General features: G+C 37.0%; 1 protein-coding gene across 2 annotated transcripts in view; it reads right to left on the bottom strand.

The window, feature by feature from the left end:
* Positions 1-293: 293 nt before the first annotated feature.
* Positions 294-18,561, bottom strand: part of LOC149794812 (triacylglycerol hydrolase DDHD2-like) — a 96,111-nt gene continuing 77,843 nt past the window's right edge. For both annotated transcript variants that reach the window (XM_089964468.1, XM_089964469.1), the window contains one exon: positions 294-7,581. In XM_089964468.1, the coding sequence (XP_089820594.1) occupies positions 7,248-7,581 (334 nt within the window). In that variant the 3' untranslated portion in view covers positions 294-7,247. The remainder of the gene's footprint in view (positions 7,582-18,561) is intronic.

Here is an 18,561-nt window from a genome sequence, read left to right as displayed (position 1 = left end):
ATATACACACACACATGCATTAGAAGGAAAATAGATAGAAAAAGCAAACTGAATGGCAGACACACATAAATGAAAAGCCTAAACTGATTCTTAATATGCCCCTTATATCAAACATCAACTGAGAACGGTCAAACATTGAGAAATGTTTGTAAATCTTGGAATGAAAAACAAAACTTCCATTTACTGACACTTCGCAATCACAATGCCACCATGGCTTCAAGCAAATAATATGCATATTATTTATGGTGGTGTAGATGGTAAGATAAATACATATAGAAAGGGGAAAAAAAGCAAAACCTTTTTGTGTTTATTTAATTTTTAGTTTAGTTTCATAAATAAGAACATTCAAAGTATTTCACAAAAGAATGTGTCCATACTAAACTCTTTTGTTAACTTGACAAAACATAATAAGTAAGGCATGTATGAGAAGTTTCATAAATAACATCTACAACAAATATCCAGACTAAAGTCTTTTTATGTGATAAGGCAGCAAATTTACTTGACAAAGAACCTGGCAGTGACCACATTGTTCATCCCAAGCATTTTGTTAACCTGTTGAGACATCATTCTCAACTTAATATTTGCATGGAAATGTGCAATTCGCCCCTTAAAAACTAGACGAGGAAAAGAAAAGCTTGTTTAAAAATAACTTATTGTCAAAAAGTTACAGATTCCTGTTTGTCATTGCTTCTACAATCTGCCATTCCCCCAGCAATAAACATGGTTAGCTTAAGTACAGTGATCCCTCCCTATTAATTCCCTCACATAATGTAGGCATGATGATGGGTGCAATTAAACTGGAAAAGGATTTGTTTTATCACTGTTACCTAATTAGTCTTAATTTATTTTAGTTCGGGGCTCATTACAACCAATTATAATGTATTGCACATTATTCAATATTTTTTTGCATGTGTTTGAATACGCAAACAGTACACATCTTTCAGCAGACAAATCCCTCCCTTGCAACATGGGTGACATTAATGCTTCCCATGAAGGCTGCTACAAAGAGGCAGCTTTGTAGTACTCTGCCTTGTGTTGGTTAGAGCTGATGGAACATTAAGCCCTTCTGCACAAAACAAACAATAAAGATTGTAACTTATAGGCTGAACTTAAAAAGAAACTCCTGAAAAAAAGAGGAGCTCTATAACACTGCAAACAGTAACAATAACCCAGTATTTTCTTAAGTGTGTTTATGAGATGTAGGCAGAGAATAAACTTTTGAAAAATCTGAAACCCTCTTTCCTCAGTCTTAACAAAACAAGTAAATGGTAAATATTGACAATGTCACTTGCAATGAAGAAAGATCCTAAAATTTCAGTCCATTTTGTGTTTTTTTTTTGTGTGGCAACTGACATGAAGTTTTACAAGTGAAAACAGGTGGTGTATACAGGAGTACATTGAAATCAGAACCACTGTATAAGGAATTCAAAAACATGCAAAATGACTTTACCAAATTTAAGAGTTGTTGTTGTTGGGTTTAACGCCATTTTTCAGCACACGATAGGCTATGCATGGTGGCCAGTATTAATGGTGGAAGAAGAACCCTGGAAAGCCCTGGGAAGAACCACCGACCCATGAGAAGCTACTGGCTTCTCACATACCGCCATTGGCCGATTCCTAGACTCAAACCCACGCAGACAGAGGTGAAATGGCAGTGATCCATAATGGAGAGCGCTTTAGACCACTCGGCCACTCGGGGCCCCCCAAATGTAAGAAAACAACTCATCACTAGCAGCATTACATGCATAGAAATTATTCATATAAAAAGGATGAAATTTACATCTGCATTTAATTCATACATACAACTGCTTACAATTATTCTATTTATAACAAGGTATGTTAGTAAGCAAATGCTTATGGAATTACCCCACTCTAAAAATAATTGACAAAGCCCTTTCTAATACGTGATGTAAACTCTTATCGACACAATTTAAAAAAATATCCAAACAAATGAGTGTAACTCTTAAGAGCTTATTCTTTTACAAGACACACTGTCCAGTCATGAAAAAAAAAGAGTATAACAAAGATATCTCAAACAGTTCAGCAGATCTTAATAGAAAAAGAATGATGGATGGACAGACACAATTTATAATAAAGCTCTGAAAGTATTAATCTGACAAAGTTTAATCTCAAATGGAGGACAAATTATTGTCATGATATAAATGCACACCAAGTTTGACGAAGATGACTCAGATGGTTGGTTGACTTTTAATGGTACTTCAACATATTACTGGATATATTCATGCTGTAGAAATGGGGACTTTATAAGTGTCTTTCTCCAGGACACACCAAGGAGTCACCCAGGCAAACCTGGGCAAGTATCAAGCCCACAATTTGCAGACCTGCCACCTTGAGTAGAATGAAAATCAGTATTCCTATGGAGAAAAAAAATCAGGATTAGGAAAAAAAAAAACAGGATCAGATTGTGACCATGTATTTACAAAAGCTTTACAGGTGAATTGACGTTTCCACTCTCTCTACTAATATGAAAAATGTATGCTATCATCATACGCTGAAAATCTATCATTTTTCCATTTTCATTTTTTACGCTGATATTTAGTGTTAATTCAATTAACACACTAAATATCAGCATAAGAAAAGAAAATGCAAAAATGAAAGATTTTTATACTATGATAGTTTTCCTTGCAGAATATCTGCATCAATTTTGCTCTCTTTGAAGGAACTGCAGCCATTGTAAATCAAAATTTTAATGTTTTGGTGTGTTTTTAAAAATCAGAGTTTGGGGTAAAAAAAATCAGAATTCTCAGAGTTAATTAAGAAAAATCAGCATTATCCCTAGTACATCAGGATAAGTGTCAGATCTGAATTTGAAATATAAAATAGACAAATTGAAAAATACTGATCAGAGTCCTTTTTTTTACAGGACATGATGTCTAGTCATGACAAAAAAGCATACCATGTTTCATAAAAATATCTCAAAGGGTTCAGGTTCTAATAAGTAAGCAAAAGTGGGATGGACAGATGGATGGCCAAGCTTTTCACAGACTACCCTCACCCCCAACTTTGTATGTGTGTGGGTATAATGACTTACTATTTCCGTTCGTGTGTGCTGCAAGATAAATGATCTTAAGCACATTCTTTTCCACAAATCTGTCCAATGCAAAATAAATCAAACAATGTATTGACGTTACTCCCACAAACCTGTCCAATACAATAAAGCAAACAATGTATTGACATTACTCCCACAAATCTGTCCAATACAAAATAAATCAAACAATGTATTGACATTACTCCGACATGAAATATGAACATACATGGGTATATTTATATTCCATTAACAATAATGAAGATATTCAAATGACATAGTTGATAAATAAAACCTGCCATAAACAAACTGCATTTACCATGTTATAGTACATAAAAAAGAAGCCATTATCATCTTCCAATCCCATTTTTTCTATTGGTCTTTGAGCACTTGAAGTTTTGTATATGAAATAACAATGACTTTGACTCAAGCAACTGATTTAGCAAGTGGCTAGAAGCCAACCTTTGAAAAACAAAAACCAGTACCATACCTGACCAGAAAAAAAGACTTAATGATCACTATTCAAAAGTACATCATGAGTCATGGGACTGAAAAATAGAAATTACTGGTTGTGATAGGTACATGGTCAATAACATTGGAGAAGAATCACATATAAGTAGATTCCAACTGCAGAAAACATAGACCCTGATCTAATGTGTTAGCAGATCAGGGTTTATATTGTTGAACTGATAACTCCACAGACCCAGATCTACCAGACTAATGCAATAATAAGACAGCAGATCTGAGTCAGTGCGGTCTGTAGCTGGACCAGACTTACCAGCAAGTATGTATAGTACATCACTGCCATAGTATTTGCTTTGCTTCTAGGACATGATTTTGAGAATATAATTTTCAAATCAGATTCTGACTGATCAGAGCTACCATTTCTTACAATGGATATTAAAGTTTCTTTGGTTTGAGGTTTTGACAATACCATTCATATGATTGAAATTCATACAAACAGTGTATGTGCTAGCAATACCGTCATTACTTCTACATGTGGCACCCATGTCAAATTAAAAAACACCTGTGCAACAAAAATCAAAACAACTGGGTCATTACAAATCCAGTTATGTATGGTATTCTGACATCTGATAATTAGATTAGATATTACATGATACAAAGCATTCTGTATTGTGTGAGGTATATGTTTTGATACATGAAGAACAGTCTCAGACAGAACATTTCCCTTAAATAACAGATGGAAAATGATTTAATGATAATGTACAATGCTGTCAATTCCCTCCAAGTCCTTAACACAGCAAAATCTTACTGTACAGGGATTAAATAAAAACAAGAAATGAAAGTCAAACAAAATTAATGCAAAATTTAGCACAAACAAGAATACATTTCACTTTCGCTGATCAAAAGTAACACTTGTAATTTACATCATTTACATACATGTATATAGTACTTCTCTTAAATGGCAACTTCCCTAAGGTAAAGTGAAGTATGTAATAATTATTTAATCTATCAACTGTGTTATTCATTTCTATCATGTTCAGCAAGGTTGGTGATGTACAGCCAAAAAATTGTTCATTTTCAATGAAATACATAAATACTGGAAAAAGACAAACTGAAATCTACAAACATTTGATAATTTATATTGTTTGTCATGACTCATGGAAAAGAAGACCAAATTATTTTTTTCAAGACTGAAAAAACAAATCTAAGTTGCTCTACTTATCTGACAACATCAGTGTATAAAATATCTGCTCTCTGAGAAACTGGTTAATTGCATCATGTGCATCAGTCATGACAAATATCTGAGATGAGAAGAGATAATGCAACCTAGAAAATGACATTACCAGTTTTCATTTTGTCTTCATATTCATGAAGAACATCTGTGAAACATTAAAACTGTATACAAGATCATCAACTCTCCACTAACAGTGCCTCATTAACTTAAAATTCAGAAAAATTAAAATACCCTCTCTGACAATACAGGAAATTAATTTCAAAAGATTTCTGCAAATATATTTCCATGCAAAATGCCTGCTAAACTTTGAAGTAATACAAGGTAAGGTAATGAGGTTGATCAAATACATTGGCTTTTATCCATATAGAGGGAATTTTACTTTTGTTTGGTGCCTGTTAGTCTGCACATCTACTGTACAACACTTCACATCTGCAGTTACAAAATGTTCTGGTCTTCCAAAATATAACCAGGTGTTTGCTTATAGATCCCCTCACCAACCATTTGTTCCTTCAGTAGCTGACAATACAAAAACTGGTATAGAGAAAAATACAAGTCACTCAAGCCTGCAAATTAGGTCAGTGACCTACTTTTGGCATGGTTGAGTTACTTTCTATGAGATGCATTCACATACCGATCTTCATAAGTCAGTGAAATTGTGTCCGGGAAATGTGAAATGAGCAGACTGCTAAAAATACAAGTCACTCAAACTTTGAAAATTAGGTTACAGCTTATTTTTATGTAGTGAGTTACATTCCTAAAGATGGCTCAGTAAACCCAATTTCATGTGTATGTAAAAAAAACATTAAAAAAAAAGAGTCCAAGATATTAAGAATGTAACAAATGCAAAAGTCACTCAGGCATGGAAATTGATTTTGAAATGAAAGAATTACCTTGATATGAACCCACACTGCAATTTTAATAAGTGTACTTGAAATCGGGTCTACCATATTAATAAAATGGATAGCTAAAAAGTGACTCAACTGTGAATATAACATTACATCAACATATTGTTGGTATAGTTTAATTGCTCTCTTTAAAATTTATGCACAAACCAATTGTATTAAGGCTTTAATGAAAACATTGCTGAAACTTCAAAAGTCACTTAAGTGTGAAAATTATGTCACACTGATGTAGTTTGACGTGGCCAAGTTACTTTCATTCCAATGTATTCATATATCAATTTTCATTTGAATTTGTCAAACTATTGTGGTGTAATGAACAGAAAGAGAAATCCACACAAGTCAATCAAGCATAAAAGTTGGTATGGATGAATTACTTTTATTGTGATCTATCCATATAAACACTTTCATGAATGGGGTGACATAGGGTCAAGAGAGTCAAGGCTGTATTGAAAAAGAAGACACAAGTCACTCAAGTGTATATATTAGGTCACAATGACTTAATTTGGTGTGGCTGATTTACTTTTGTCAAGATGGATGTATCTACATACCAATTTTCATGATTGCAGGTGAATCAGTATACTGACAGAATAATGAACAAATGGTCAAAAATACAAGGTCGATCAAGGATGAAAAGTAAGTCAAACTGACTTAGTTTTGAGTATGGCTGAGATACATTCACTGAGACATATACTAATGCCAATTTTCGTGTGCAGGTAAAATTGGGTCAAGATATTGCAGGTATAGAGCTAAAACAAAACTAGTCGTAAACATAAGATTGAAAATTGGGTCAAACTGATTTAGTTTCATTGTGGATGAGCTTTATTTTGCTCATATATATCTACATATGAACTTTCAGGAATGTAGTTGAAATAAGAGCCCAATATATTATGGGTGTCACAAGCAAACAAACAAAAAGCTTAAAACAGAAAAGTCAATAAAGCATACAAATTGGTCATAGTGAACAAGTTTTAGTACGGTTGGGGTACTTTCAGCAAGATGTACATACAGACTACTTTGACGTACAAAAATGAGATCACAGTGAGCTGATTTTAGTACGGCTGTGTTACTCTTCCAAAGATGCATCCACATACTAATTTTTATCATTTGTGATCAAAATAGGATCTGAAATATTGGGTAACAAATTATGGAATTAAAAATATGGGCACAAAAATGAATGGGCAAAACAAGATCCAATCCCAGATTATCTGGGGAGGGGCATAGTTATCAGCAGAGATTATGTTTGGCATATATATTAAATGTGTCCTGCAAATTATTTAAATAATGTTGGAAGGTCTTTAATTTTTGGCATTTGCTTACTGCTTTCAACTACAATCTGACATTATGACAGTTACTAGTTAATCATTTTTGGGGGTTGTCACAAGGTGTTTTGCAAAACAGAATGAACTGAGGGCATTTGTATCTAATCCAAATGGTGACTGAATTCTTAGAATATATTACATGTATTAAAATAGATAATACCTGCACCAATATTTGTCCCCCTTCATGCCAGATCCATGTTTAAGACTTGGGTACAAATCTTAGCTCTTGGACAGACCAATGTATATACTTTGAGAGATTGGCTATGGTGGATACATGTTTCTCAAGACTTTGGTATAAATCCAGACATTGGGGGTGGACCAAAATGTGTACTTTGTGAGACTGGTGGTGGTGGACCTATATTCAATCCTTGGGGAGGAAGCCTGTTCTGTACTGGGGGAAGAAATGATGGCTGACTAAAAGGTACATTGGGAGGAGGTACTGGACTCTGAGAGTAAATATGACTAGGAGGTGGGGGAGCTTGAGAATTAGGGCCCCAGGGTGGAGGCCCTATTGCCTGATGTCTTTGTGAGCCGTCAGGTCCTGGCATCTGTGGGGCAATGCCATATATGCTGTAAATCTCCTTGAGGCACATCAACACAGTGTCTTCCGAATCCCTGCAACAAAGACATAAAAACAGAACTGTAAGATGGATACATACAAATTATTGTTTGTTTGAGCAATGGAATCAGTCTATATATGGGATATATTAAACTACCTCTATCAGTAAGTGAAGCCTTCTGATTAACTGAAAATGAATAAGACACCAATTTTCCAAGTAAAATGTTTCTTTGATAGGATTTGCCCCATCAAACTAAACCATCCCAAGCTAAACTGTCATTAACTGTGCTACAAAATTATCTGCTTGCATGCTGAAAGTTAGACAAGAATCATTTCCCTTTGGATAGAGGGGTTGGTACCCAAATCCCCTCAATCATCAATTACTACAGCAGTACATATGCATGCTCTTCCAGGCATGTAACTGTGGGGATGGCTTGGAGTGTGTGCCGATATAACAGTCTAGTAAGTATTACTGAAGAAATATGTTTTTTAATAAACAAAAATTGGTTTCTTCTTTAACTGAATTTCTAAGTCTTAAAGCCTCATAACCACTGTTACATGCAAAAAGTTATCTGAAAAGTACTATCTTGAAAGATGTTGGTCCTAAACATTGTTGGGTTCAATTAAAACAGATAATAAAGACATTTCATCACATTATGAGCCATGTAATTTCTCCCGCAAACTGAAAAACCCTGTCCTTTTTCACATGTGTACAAATTATTCTGATGTTGATTGGCAACATCCTTGGATGAACCAATTTCAGTCAAAAGCAGGAACACAAGATGATGACATTACTTTTTTAAACATAAGAAGCTAATACAACACTGTGGGATTGTCTTCAGCTCAAGTTAAACCCTTCTAAGTATTGCAGCATCCTAGCTGATCGCCAATATTCACCCAAAAATCTTATTTTTTATCTATTACATGCTTTTTCTTTTCAGATCCACATTTAAAAAAGTGGGCCTGCCTCTCTTCATTCTCTCTTGAATCAATCTGTATGCCACATGTGAATGTTGTTCTTATTAGTCATTAATGACATTTGTCCACATCACCACTTTTGAACAGAGCGACTTCCTTAACTCATTTAACGGATGGCACTTTTAATTCTGAGCTGAATATTTGAACACCTAATATCATGATTATTTCAAAGAACAGTTTATGTCAGAAAACATTTTTTTAAAATCATTTTCATCCCTCCAAACTTGAGCTGGGTTGAAAGAAAAGTGAAATTTATGATAAATGGCAGCATTGGGGCTTTAACATGCTAGTAGAACAGGTAAGAGGGAGTTACATCTCTTTTCCTCAGAGCTGACCATGTCTCCAGCCTCCTAAAATACATGAAGCAGCTGTGAGTTGTGTGACATACAGGCTTGGGTTAGCAATGGGTTATGCATGGATGCTGATGGAAATCCAGAGGAAGCAGAGTGAAACTGCATTGTTACAAATCTGTTCAACAACCTGTGAAGGTAGCCAGCCTGTTATGCGCCCTTTGGGATCAAAATGTCTCTAAGGGTCAAAGCAAGAGAAATGTCTTCTGACCACCATCCCATGGCTGAGATGAAAAGTTAGGGTACAATTGCACTCAAGTGTTATGCAAGTGGTAACTGCCCTAACCTCTTGAGCCAATACAAATAAGAACTTAATCTGGTCTTGGACTAGGTCCATGTAGACTGAAAGGATAACAGATCATATTGAGGACAACAGAACCTAAGAAGAAGAATGGTCTATTCCAACTTTGAGTGGTTAGACCAAGCAATATCCCCCTCTTCTGATTGGTTCAGTTCATCCCCTCTTCTGATTGGTTCAGTTCATCCCCTCTTCTGATTGGTTCAGTTCACTACAGATACTACATTGGAACCCTGATGGGATCTTGTAGATGCCCTTTGGATGAAGGGTCCACTGAAGACAGCTTTTTTTTGACAAAACACCAATCAGTGCACCTGCTCTTGACAATGAAAGCATGGACTTTGAAAGAGGTGGACCCTTTTGACTGAGCAATTCAGACCTCTTGTTCTGAGAAGCATTTCTTCTGAGCGATTGTGTGATATGAGCCAGGCATACAATATCTGGTTTGGTTGGAAACCAGCATTCACAGTTGTTCTGAACAGGTAGGGAGAAGGCAGAATCTTTCTGGTTGCAGAGTTCCCGTTTTTTTCCAACTGAAAATAGCAAACAGGATGATAAGGCATTCCAATTCCTGAAAGGGGAAATTGTATGTATATTGACATACCTGCCATAATATGCCATGCTGCACAAAAAACAACAAGCCACCACAACATGATCTTGTTTCAAAATATATGATTTTCAGGAATCATAGCCCCAAAGTTTTTTTTAAAAACAAAAAATCTCAATGTATTTCTTGACAACTGCAATATATGCCTGTAATCTGTAGTATGTATAAGAAGTAAACTATCTTGCTCAAAACTCAGTTAAACCTATCTTTGGGGCATGCAACTGATATAAGACAATTAAAAGTAATCCAACATAAACAACATTTATTTTATGGAGATTATTTAATGAGCTGACAATAGCTAGGGTAGTCAAACTGCATCAAAATACAGTTCTCACAAAGCTAACATAATGGTCATCAAGAACAAATCCATTACAACCAGGATTCACTCAGAAAATCCAGCAAGGAAGTTTGGACAACTGTACAATCCAGTTTCAACTGAATGCAGAGATGAACACTAATGACACTTGCATTAATGTCAAACTCCTTACTGAATTACTGAAAGCAGCAAAGACAGCAGCAAATAAAGTATACACATGTAATTTGTCACTGAGTGCATTTAAGACAGAAACTTGATTTTTGAGTCTAATATCAGTGTTTGTGACGTGAGTGTTTGCACATATGCATGTGTATGGCACTACTATCTGACAATGCTAAGTCTACCAACTATATCTTTCTAAGTGGATCAAATGCTTGAAAAAAAAAACTCAGACAAGTTTTCATTCAGATTCGATTTTTCAATAATTTTCTAAAGGCTTATATGAAATGATAGGCTTATTTTCAATTGGATGACAATGCCTTTTTTGTCAAATACACTGACCCCACCCAACCCCAATTCAAAATGCAGTTTTTGAGTTTTAAAAAAATAACACTGTCTGGAAATATAAGCAGGTATGATACTGAGACCATTTGAATTCAGGGAAAAATCGCTTACTTCCCAGGCTTAAGGATCTGGGGCTGGAGATGGAGGTCAGAAGCTTGCATTCCACCATATTGTAAAATAGATCAGTAAGAGATTGATCCAAACAGGTACAGGTTTGAATGAAGACTGACAGGTGAATGAATGAACAATCCACAGTATATTGCTTGATTCTGTCAGGGAAATGAGTTCACTATAACACTGAGCCTATAGTAGTGAAATCACCTGAGAAATCCCAGACTGAAAGGCTGAGGTCTGAGAACTTGGTTCCCCTACAGTCGGATGAAATGTAATCACTATGACCTTCATCTCCAGGAGACATGCATGAAATGTGCCTGGTTTTGAACCAGGTTAGGTTATCACATTGAAAAAAATAGAGTCAAAGAGATTCCCAAACTAAGATTTGACTCTTTAAGTGGAAGATGGAATCACCAGGGTGATTTAGAAACCAAATGCGTTTCTGGATCCCATGCCTAGATGAATAATATCTATGACTGAATCACACTGGATTTGTCCTCACCAGCATGTCTATTGAAACAAGGATTTCATGTCTGGATGCCATGTCCAGGTGAATGAACAGCTGGAACTAAATTAGGATATGATTTATCTTGGCAGATGTGGGACGTCGTGGGTTCAATCCCTCGCCGAGTCAAACCGAAGACTTAAAAAAATGGTACTAACAGCTGCCTCGCAAGGCGCTCTGCATTAAGAGGTTAGTGTTAGGACTGGTCGGCCTGGTGTCAGGATAATGTGACTGGGTGGGACATCATGCTATATGTCTGCGGCATAATGCCCTAGTGCTAGACACCACTATAAACTGTCACACTGCAGACACTGTAGCAATATGACTGAAAAATTGTTAAAGCTAAGTTAAAAATCCAAATCACACACACCCCTGCAATAGAGATTAACCTTAGGTATCCATGCTGAATTTTGGTTCTCAGAGATGCTGTTGGAGAGTGATACAACTTTGCAAGTACTGCAGTAGGATTTTGGTCGGGTTGTGTTGTGATGGAACTTGACTACTCTTTTTGTGTGGAAAGTGTATATTTTAGTGAGAGACACAGGCATGGCATAATTTTCTGAAGAGAAAACAGGCTCAAAACTGGATGTTATGCTTTGGGTCACTGGGATAATAAGGTGTGCTCCTTTGGTGGCCAATTTTCTGATCTCTATTTAGCCATGAAATCAGAGACTAGAAGAATGAGGGTGCAATTTGAGGATGGCCTTATAATGGTGTTTTCACATTGTGACATGGATAGGAATGCATCTCTTTCCATGAGCTAGAGCAGTGCTATTCAGCCCATGGCCTGTGGGCTGCATGTGGCCCACGGGCTGATTTTAAATGGCCCGCCAGAGCTTGAGCAGCTATATAGTCCATGCTTTTCAGTTTTCTGCTGTGGCCCTCGACTTCAAGAAAAACATTTTTCAGTGGCCCACGGTGTCAAAAAGGTTGGAAAGCCATGAGCTAGAGCTTAATGGATGCAGCTATGGCATTAGAACTGACTGACTGGTGTTTTATGACAAAGCAATGCAAGTATGTCATTTACTCTTTGGACACTTGGAAATGGTTTGCTGGAGGTCGCACCATATTGGCTGACCTAGGCTGATTTAATGGTACCATGTGAACCTGCACTTTTGGCTAGCAAGTTAGGCATTCCAACCACTGCACCACTGCAGCTCCTGTATCCGTTTGTTGCTTTTTAGAATACACACAAGGGTACATTGGGGGCTATTGTACATCCCCATGAATCAGGGGGCCTGTGTCATTTGAGAGCAAGTACTGCAAATGAGTAAGGAGTATATGAGCCATACTCAAGACTGACTCCTGGCTGTGGAAAGGGTCTGGTCTTTAGGTTACTGACAAATAACAAATGAGACCAAGTTGGGCATGGGGCCATCTACTATGATATTGTGAACCAGTTGTTGGATATTAAAAGTGGGTTCCATCCATGCACAAACTGAAAAGTATCAAAATGCCCAGACCCACATCATCTATGGTGACAACTGGGACTGTTGGGACTTCAATGGAGAAGACCAGCATGCATCTAATAAAAAGCAAGGTTAGTTGATTGGATTGAGAAATGATAGTCTTGCTGATGCAGTGGTCCTGAAGTTGCCTTTTACAGCAGTCAAAAAGTCACTGACTTGACAAGAAGCTATGTTGAAAAAGACTGGTCTTTAAAGATTTCAACAGATTTATGAATGCAGTATTTTAGATCAGTTCCACTGATGGAGCTGAAGGAGATAAATGATGGAAGACTATTTCAGTTAATACACAGAAGACTCTTCTTCCCTGGAAAAAGTCGGATCAAGGAAGAGTGATGGTGCTTGTGAGTCTGTTAATAATGGGACATGATGATCTCCAGGCATTCACTTCAGCTTTGGCAAAAGGTGGGAGGAGGGTACTGACTGTCTAGGAATTGAGAGCTGCCATACCCAGTAAAGGGTGAAGACAGAGCTGATATCCATAATAAACCTGTCCAATGCTGGTCTGCAATGCTACCATGGGTTTGGTATTGGACAGCATGGAAGAAAGGTTCACAATCCAGTGCTGGTTATGCTGGGCATCTATGATGGAACTGGGGCTAGACAAGATATGACCAGGTGTCAGACACTATCTGTGTTTCTTGACTGGAACGCAATTTACAAAGAAGATATATCACTGTAACTAGTCCCATTGGTAGATAGCAAGTTCAAAACTGTACCACAGCATGAGATATGGTTCATGGCTGGCTGATTTCTAGTGCCCAAGTCCAGTATTGGCTATCAAAGGAAAGATCACTTTAGTTAGTCCCAGGATCTGTGTGAGGTCAACGAATGTCCAGGAATGGTTCTGCTGGGCCACTGATTCATGCTGGTATTGGCAAAGTTTTCTGTGCTGTGAGGGAATGTTCTGGTTGTGGCACTATGCACATGATATAACAGGAAAATAGATGACTGTACCCTGCAGGTAGATGGTAAAGTCACAATTGTTTGAGAGCTGGAGACTTGGTCCAGGGCCAGCTAACTTCTGGTAATTATGCCCAGTAACATCTATCGAGGAAATTATCAGTTGAGTCTACATGCACTGTTGAAATATCTAGGAATGGGAGCCACAGTAGCACAGTTTGTGTAGCATCATACTTGTAATCAGAGGGTCTTTGGTGTAATACCTGCCCAGGCCAGCATTGGTTGGCTGTCTTGGTGTACCATTGGGACTTAGAGGATGTGGACTGACCCATAGTCCTTGTCATTTTCTAAGCATGATATAGCTGTTAATGTGTTTAAAGTATTATTACAAACAATAAAACCAGAAATAGTTTACATGGGCTGTAGTACCATGTCAGTGGCTGGCAATATCTGTACCTTATAGCTGTAAATGGGTATTCTGTGAAAACAGATCACCTTGAAAGCAAAGAAATATGTCTAGGCTGTTTGCTGTCTGGTGTCAATATCAAGTACTTTCTATCCCAAGAAGGTTGTCTAGGCTGTTTGCTGTCTGGTGTCAATATCAAGTACTTTCTATCCCAAGAAGGTTGTCTAGGCTGTGTCAGAACTGGTGTGGTTTGCAGCTGTTAACTGTCTGGTATCAACATCCAGTACTTCCTATCCCAAGAAAGTTCACTGTAGCCAGTACCAGGGCTTGTCTGAGTTGGTGAGATACTACAACTGGTCCAGATGGGCCATTATACAATGTCCATACCGGCACAGTAATTAAGTGTCAAGAAAGTTCACTGTAGCCAGTACCAGGGCTTGTCTGGATTGGTGAGATACTACAACTGGTCCAGATGGGCCATTATACAATGTCCATACCGGCACAGTAATTAAGTGTCAAGAAAGTTCACTGTAGCCAGTACCAGGGCTTGTCTGGATTGGTGAGATACTACAACTGGTCCAGATGGGCCATTATACAATGTCCATACCGGCACAGTAATTAAGTGTCAAGAAAGTTCACTGTAGCCAGTACCAGGGCTTGTCTGGATTGGTGAGATACTACAACTGGGCCAGATGGGCCATTATACGATGTCCATACCGGCACAGTAATTAAGTGTGTCAAGAAGATCTGATTTGTATGTGGTGATGCATGCATTTCTTAGCTTTATCATTCATCCAAGTTAGTTGTTTGGATGCGATGGCTGCCCCCACATCCTCCTACAAGTTTGAATGTGTTGCATGTATCACTGGAGTTTAACCAGCTTAAATGCTTTGCACCCCATACACTTACTCATGCCCACTGTGTCGACACCTGTTGACACAGACAACAGAATAATGTCACACACAGGTAAAATCTGTCAAGCGTCACACTGAACTTACTGTGCAGTGGGGTGCTATGAATGAAGAAAAATACCTAGGAAGTTAAATGAGTGATTTTAAATATGATATAACAAAGCTATTCACTGACAGAATTAATTACCGAGTTGAACTGTAAGTAGAAAGGACTGTTGGGCAGGTAATTATGATAGCAATGACAAGCTCATTGACCGACAAAGCTTTACCGATGATGTGCAAAATATTTACCCATGTAATTATGGAACAGGAAAGAGAAATAACATACAGTAACAATTTGTATTTTAAGTCACAAACTTTACATCAAAAACAAAAACACCATAAACGGTGCATTGATATGCCTGCAATATTGTAAATCCTACTGTATTTCTTTTATGTAAAATCCTCTTTGACTGGTTAAATATTTGAACTTAAGCAGAAACCATTTTTCTTCTATGAATCTTTGTTATTCTTTGGAAACCATTTATCTTTTTGGATTTACTATGACCTTGACCTCCAACCTTTTTGCTCTCAAATCAATAGGCATCTTTCTTGTCTTAGTTTAGTCAAGGCATTTCATGTTGAACTTAGTTTTGTGACAATAATTATTCCTTCTTTCAGTCCATGACCTTTGCCTTTGACAATTGACCTCAAAATCATTCAATGTCTTTTCTGTCTAAAAATGCAAGCTGTCCATAGCGATTGGTAAAAGCAGGTGACAAAGAACTAAAGTTATTGTGCAGAATCAAGTTTTCATTTCTGCATCATTTTTACCTTAACCTCTGACCTTTTGACCACAAAGTCAATATCTGTGTTCCCTACCTCAGGTGCAAGCCATTTTCAAGTTTGATCAAGACACGTGTCATACAAGTCAATGTACTGAACAGAAAACAGTTTTTCATCTTTCAGTTGATACAGTTGAAATGATTCTTCCTTGATCCCAGTTAGAAGCTATTTCCAAAGTTTGACAATGGGTAGTTCCCATTAGTGGAGAACACAAGTTATTGTGCAGAAACCAATGGACAACATCATAATACGATGCTTTCCACCACGTTATGATCGGTTTAGAAAAAATAAATTGTTCTCAATCTAGTGTCATACAAAAACATGCAGAAATAATATTCCATCATAGCAGTAGTAGCCTCAGCAGGTTCAAGCATTACTATTATTATTACTATTATCATTATTATTATTGTTGTTGTTGTAAGCTATAATAAATCAGTTTGGCATCATCATACAAATTTTATAAAGTCCTCCCGATGGTTTCTCATTTCTCAAAACATAACCCTGACTGAGAAATGATTACCCACTTTTTCAACGAGAGTAGGGGATAGTCTCTGAACTGAAGTTTTAAAATACATGCACCACACAGACCAACTGTCATTTCTGCAGGTTTTGTGTTAAGCTTTTATTGAAAACTAAGAAATGAACAATAACACATACACAGGATTTTTTTTTCATCTTACAAAATGATCAGTTTTGATGTCAAGATTATAAGCCAATAACAAATTTACAACAAACCCAAATTAACTCCCAAACAAAACTGATGAAATGTTAACATAAATAAGAATGAAAACAAATAACATAAACTATAATCCATACTTATTCATAATGTAAATAGTTTCATAAAAAATTCACCAAAAAGCTTTATGAAAAGATATGTTACATAGCTCTATAAAGATCAATGAAAAATCCTATGTGCTTCAACCAGCTATAAGCATGACTGTGTCTCAGTGGGTGAGGCAGTAGATGCATCTAATAAATACAAATACTATGAAGTCAGCATCTTTTGCAGGTAACGATTTTTTTGTGGATTTAACTGTTGTTACTAACCATAAATTTACTGAATGAATAAACTTCGATCCCTCTGCAGAAGACAATGAACTGATTTGCCAGTTTACTAACTGAAGTACCCAAGAAAGTATAATTTTTTGTAAATCCACAAAAATTTACACCCTTAAATATGAAACATTTCACAGTATCAGCATGCATTCTACACTTTCAATGCATATTTTAAGTAACAACCAATGCAGGGAAAGAGGGGAAGCTTTTCTGGATCATGCTCAAACTGTGATATAAGACAGCATAAAACCAATAAAATAAAATGAAGCTGTCAGAACACAGCAGAGCTCACCTGCACATGTGTGTGTGTTTTGGATTTTTAACGTAGCTTTAAAAAATTTAGTCACATGGCTACAATGTCTGTAATGTGGCAGTTTATAGTGATGTCTAGCACTTGGGCATCATGACACAGACATGTAGCATCATGTCCCACCTAGTCACATTGTCCTGACACCAGGTCGACCAGTCCTAACTAACATATTAAAGCTGAGTGCACAGCGAGGAAGCTGCTAGTATCATTTTATAAGTCTTTGGTACGACTTGGCTGGGGTTTGAACCCACGACCTCCTGCATCCGAGGCATATCCTCTAAGTACTTAGGCCACCAGAGCAGTCTCACACCACTAGGCCACCGGAGCGGTCTCACCTGCACATAATGACACACAAGAATGTCCAGTATATGTCGATACTGAGGATAATCAATCCGATTGATCATGATGACAAAATGGTAGATTTATTTACTTTGATGACTGCACATGCAACTTGTACAACAAACACAGTTAACATAAAAAGTGTATATAATTAATAAATTGCAAAGTTTAGGTCATGACAACTTACTTTTTATATCATGGTGTGTTATTCCTCAGGATGTGTGTGTGTGTGTGATTTGGATTTTTAACATAGCTTTAACAATTTTTCAGTCACATCACTATGATGTCTGCAGTGTGACTGTTTATAGTGATGTCTAGCACTGGGGCATCATGCCGGAGACATGTAGCATGATGTCCCACCCAGTCACATTATCCTGACACCAGGCTGACCAGTCCTAACACTAACTTCTTAATGCTGAGCGCCAAACCACTTGGCCACCAGAGCAGTCTCCTCAGGATGCATGCAAATATCTAGTATTATGACTGTACAAGCCAGTGTTGGAGAAACTTACCTTAGCCTGAATAGAGTACATGATCACGGTAAGGCAAGAAATAGGTCACAGTGACCTACTTTTTGCATGATAGCGTAATTATCTTAAAGATGCAGGTACCTATATCATGACAGTACAAGCAATGGAGTCCCAGAAATTGACCACAATATACAAAATATAATCACTAGATCATGAAAAATAGGTCATGGTGACCTATCTTTATGGTGTAGTCCTCCCCAAGATGCAGGTATAAATCTGTTTGCAAGACTAGAAGCAAATGTGTCCATGAAACTGACATAAATTTCAAATGATTATCTCATCACTAGATCATGAAAGGTAGGTCAGTGACATACTTTTTGTATGGTGGTATAGTAATCTTCAGAATCCAAAGACAGATTTACTTTCTTGTCTGTAAAAGAAAATTGACCTAAACTGCAAAACCGCATGAAAAGTAAAGTGTAAAAAGAGGTCACAGTCATATACATTTGGTACAGTGATGTAGTCATAACTACAAAAGCAATAGTGTCCAAGAAACGCACCTAATGCAAAGGTGTACTTCTGTAACACCTATGACAACTACAAGACCAGGTGTATAGTACAAATCTCCTGCAGTTTTGTGCAGGTGAGCTAAAAATGTGTATTTAAGCACCAGTAACC

This window comes from Sinohyriopsis cumingii, chromosome 7, assembly GCF_028554795.1.
Source record: "Sinohyriopsis cumingii isolate HCF-2022 chromosome 7, ASM2855479v2, whole genome shotgun sequence".
Taxonomy (NCBI): Eukaryota; Metazoa; Mollusca; class Bivalvia; order Unionida; family Unionidae; genus Sinohyriopsis; species Sinohyriopsis cumingii.
This window is presented reverse-complemented; position numbering and strand designations above follow the sequence as displayed.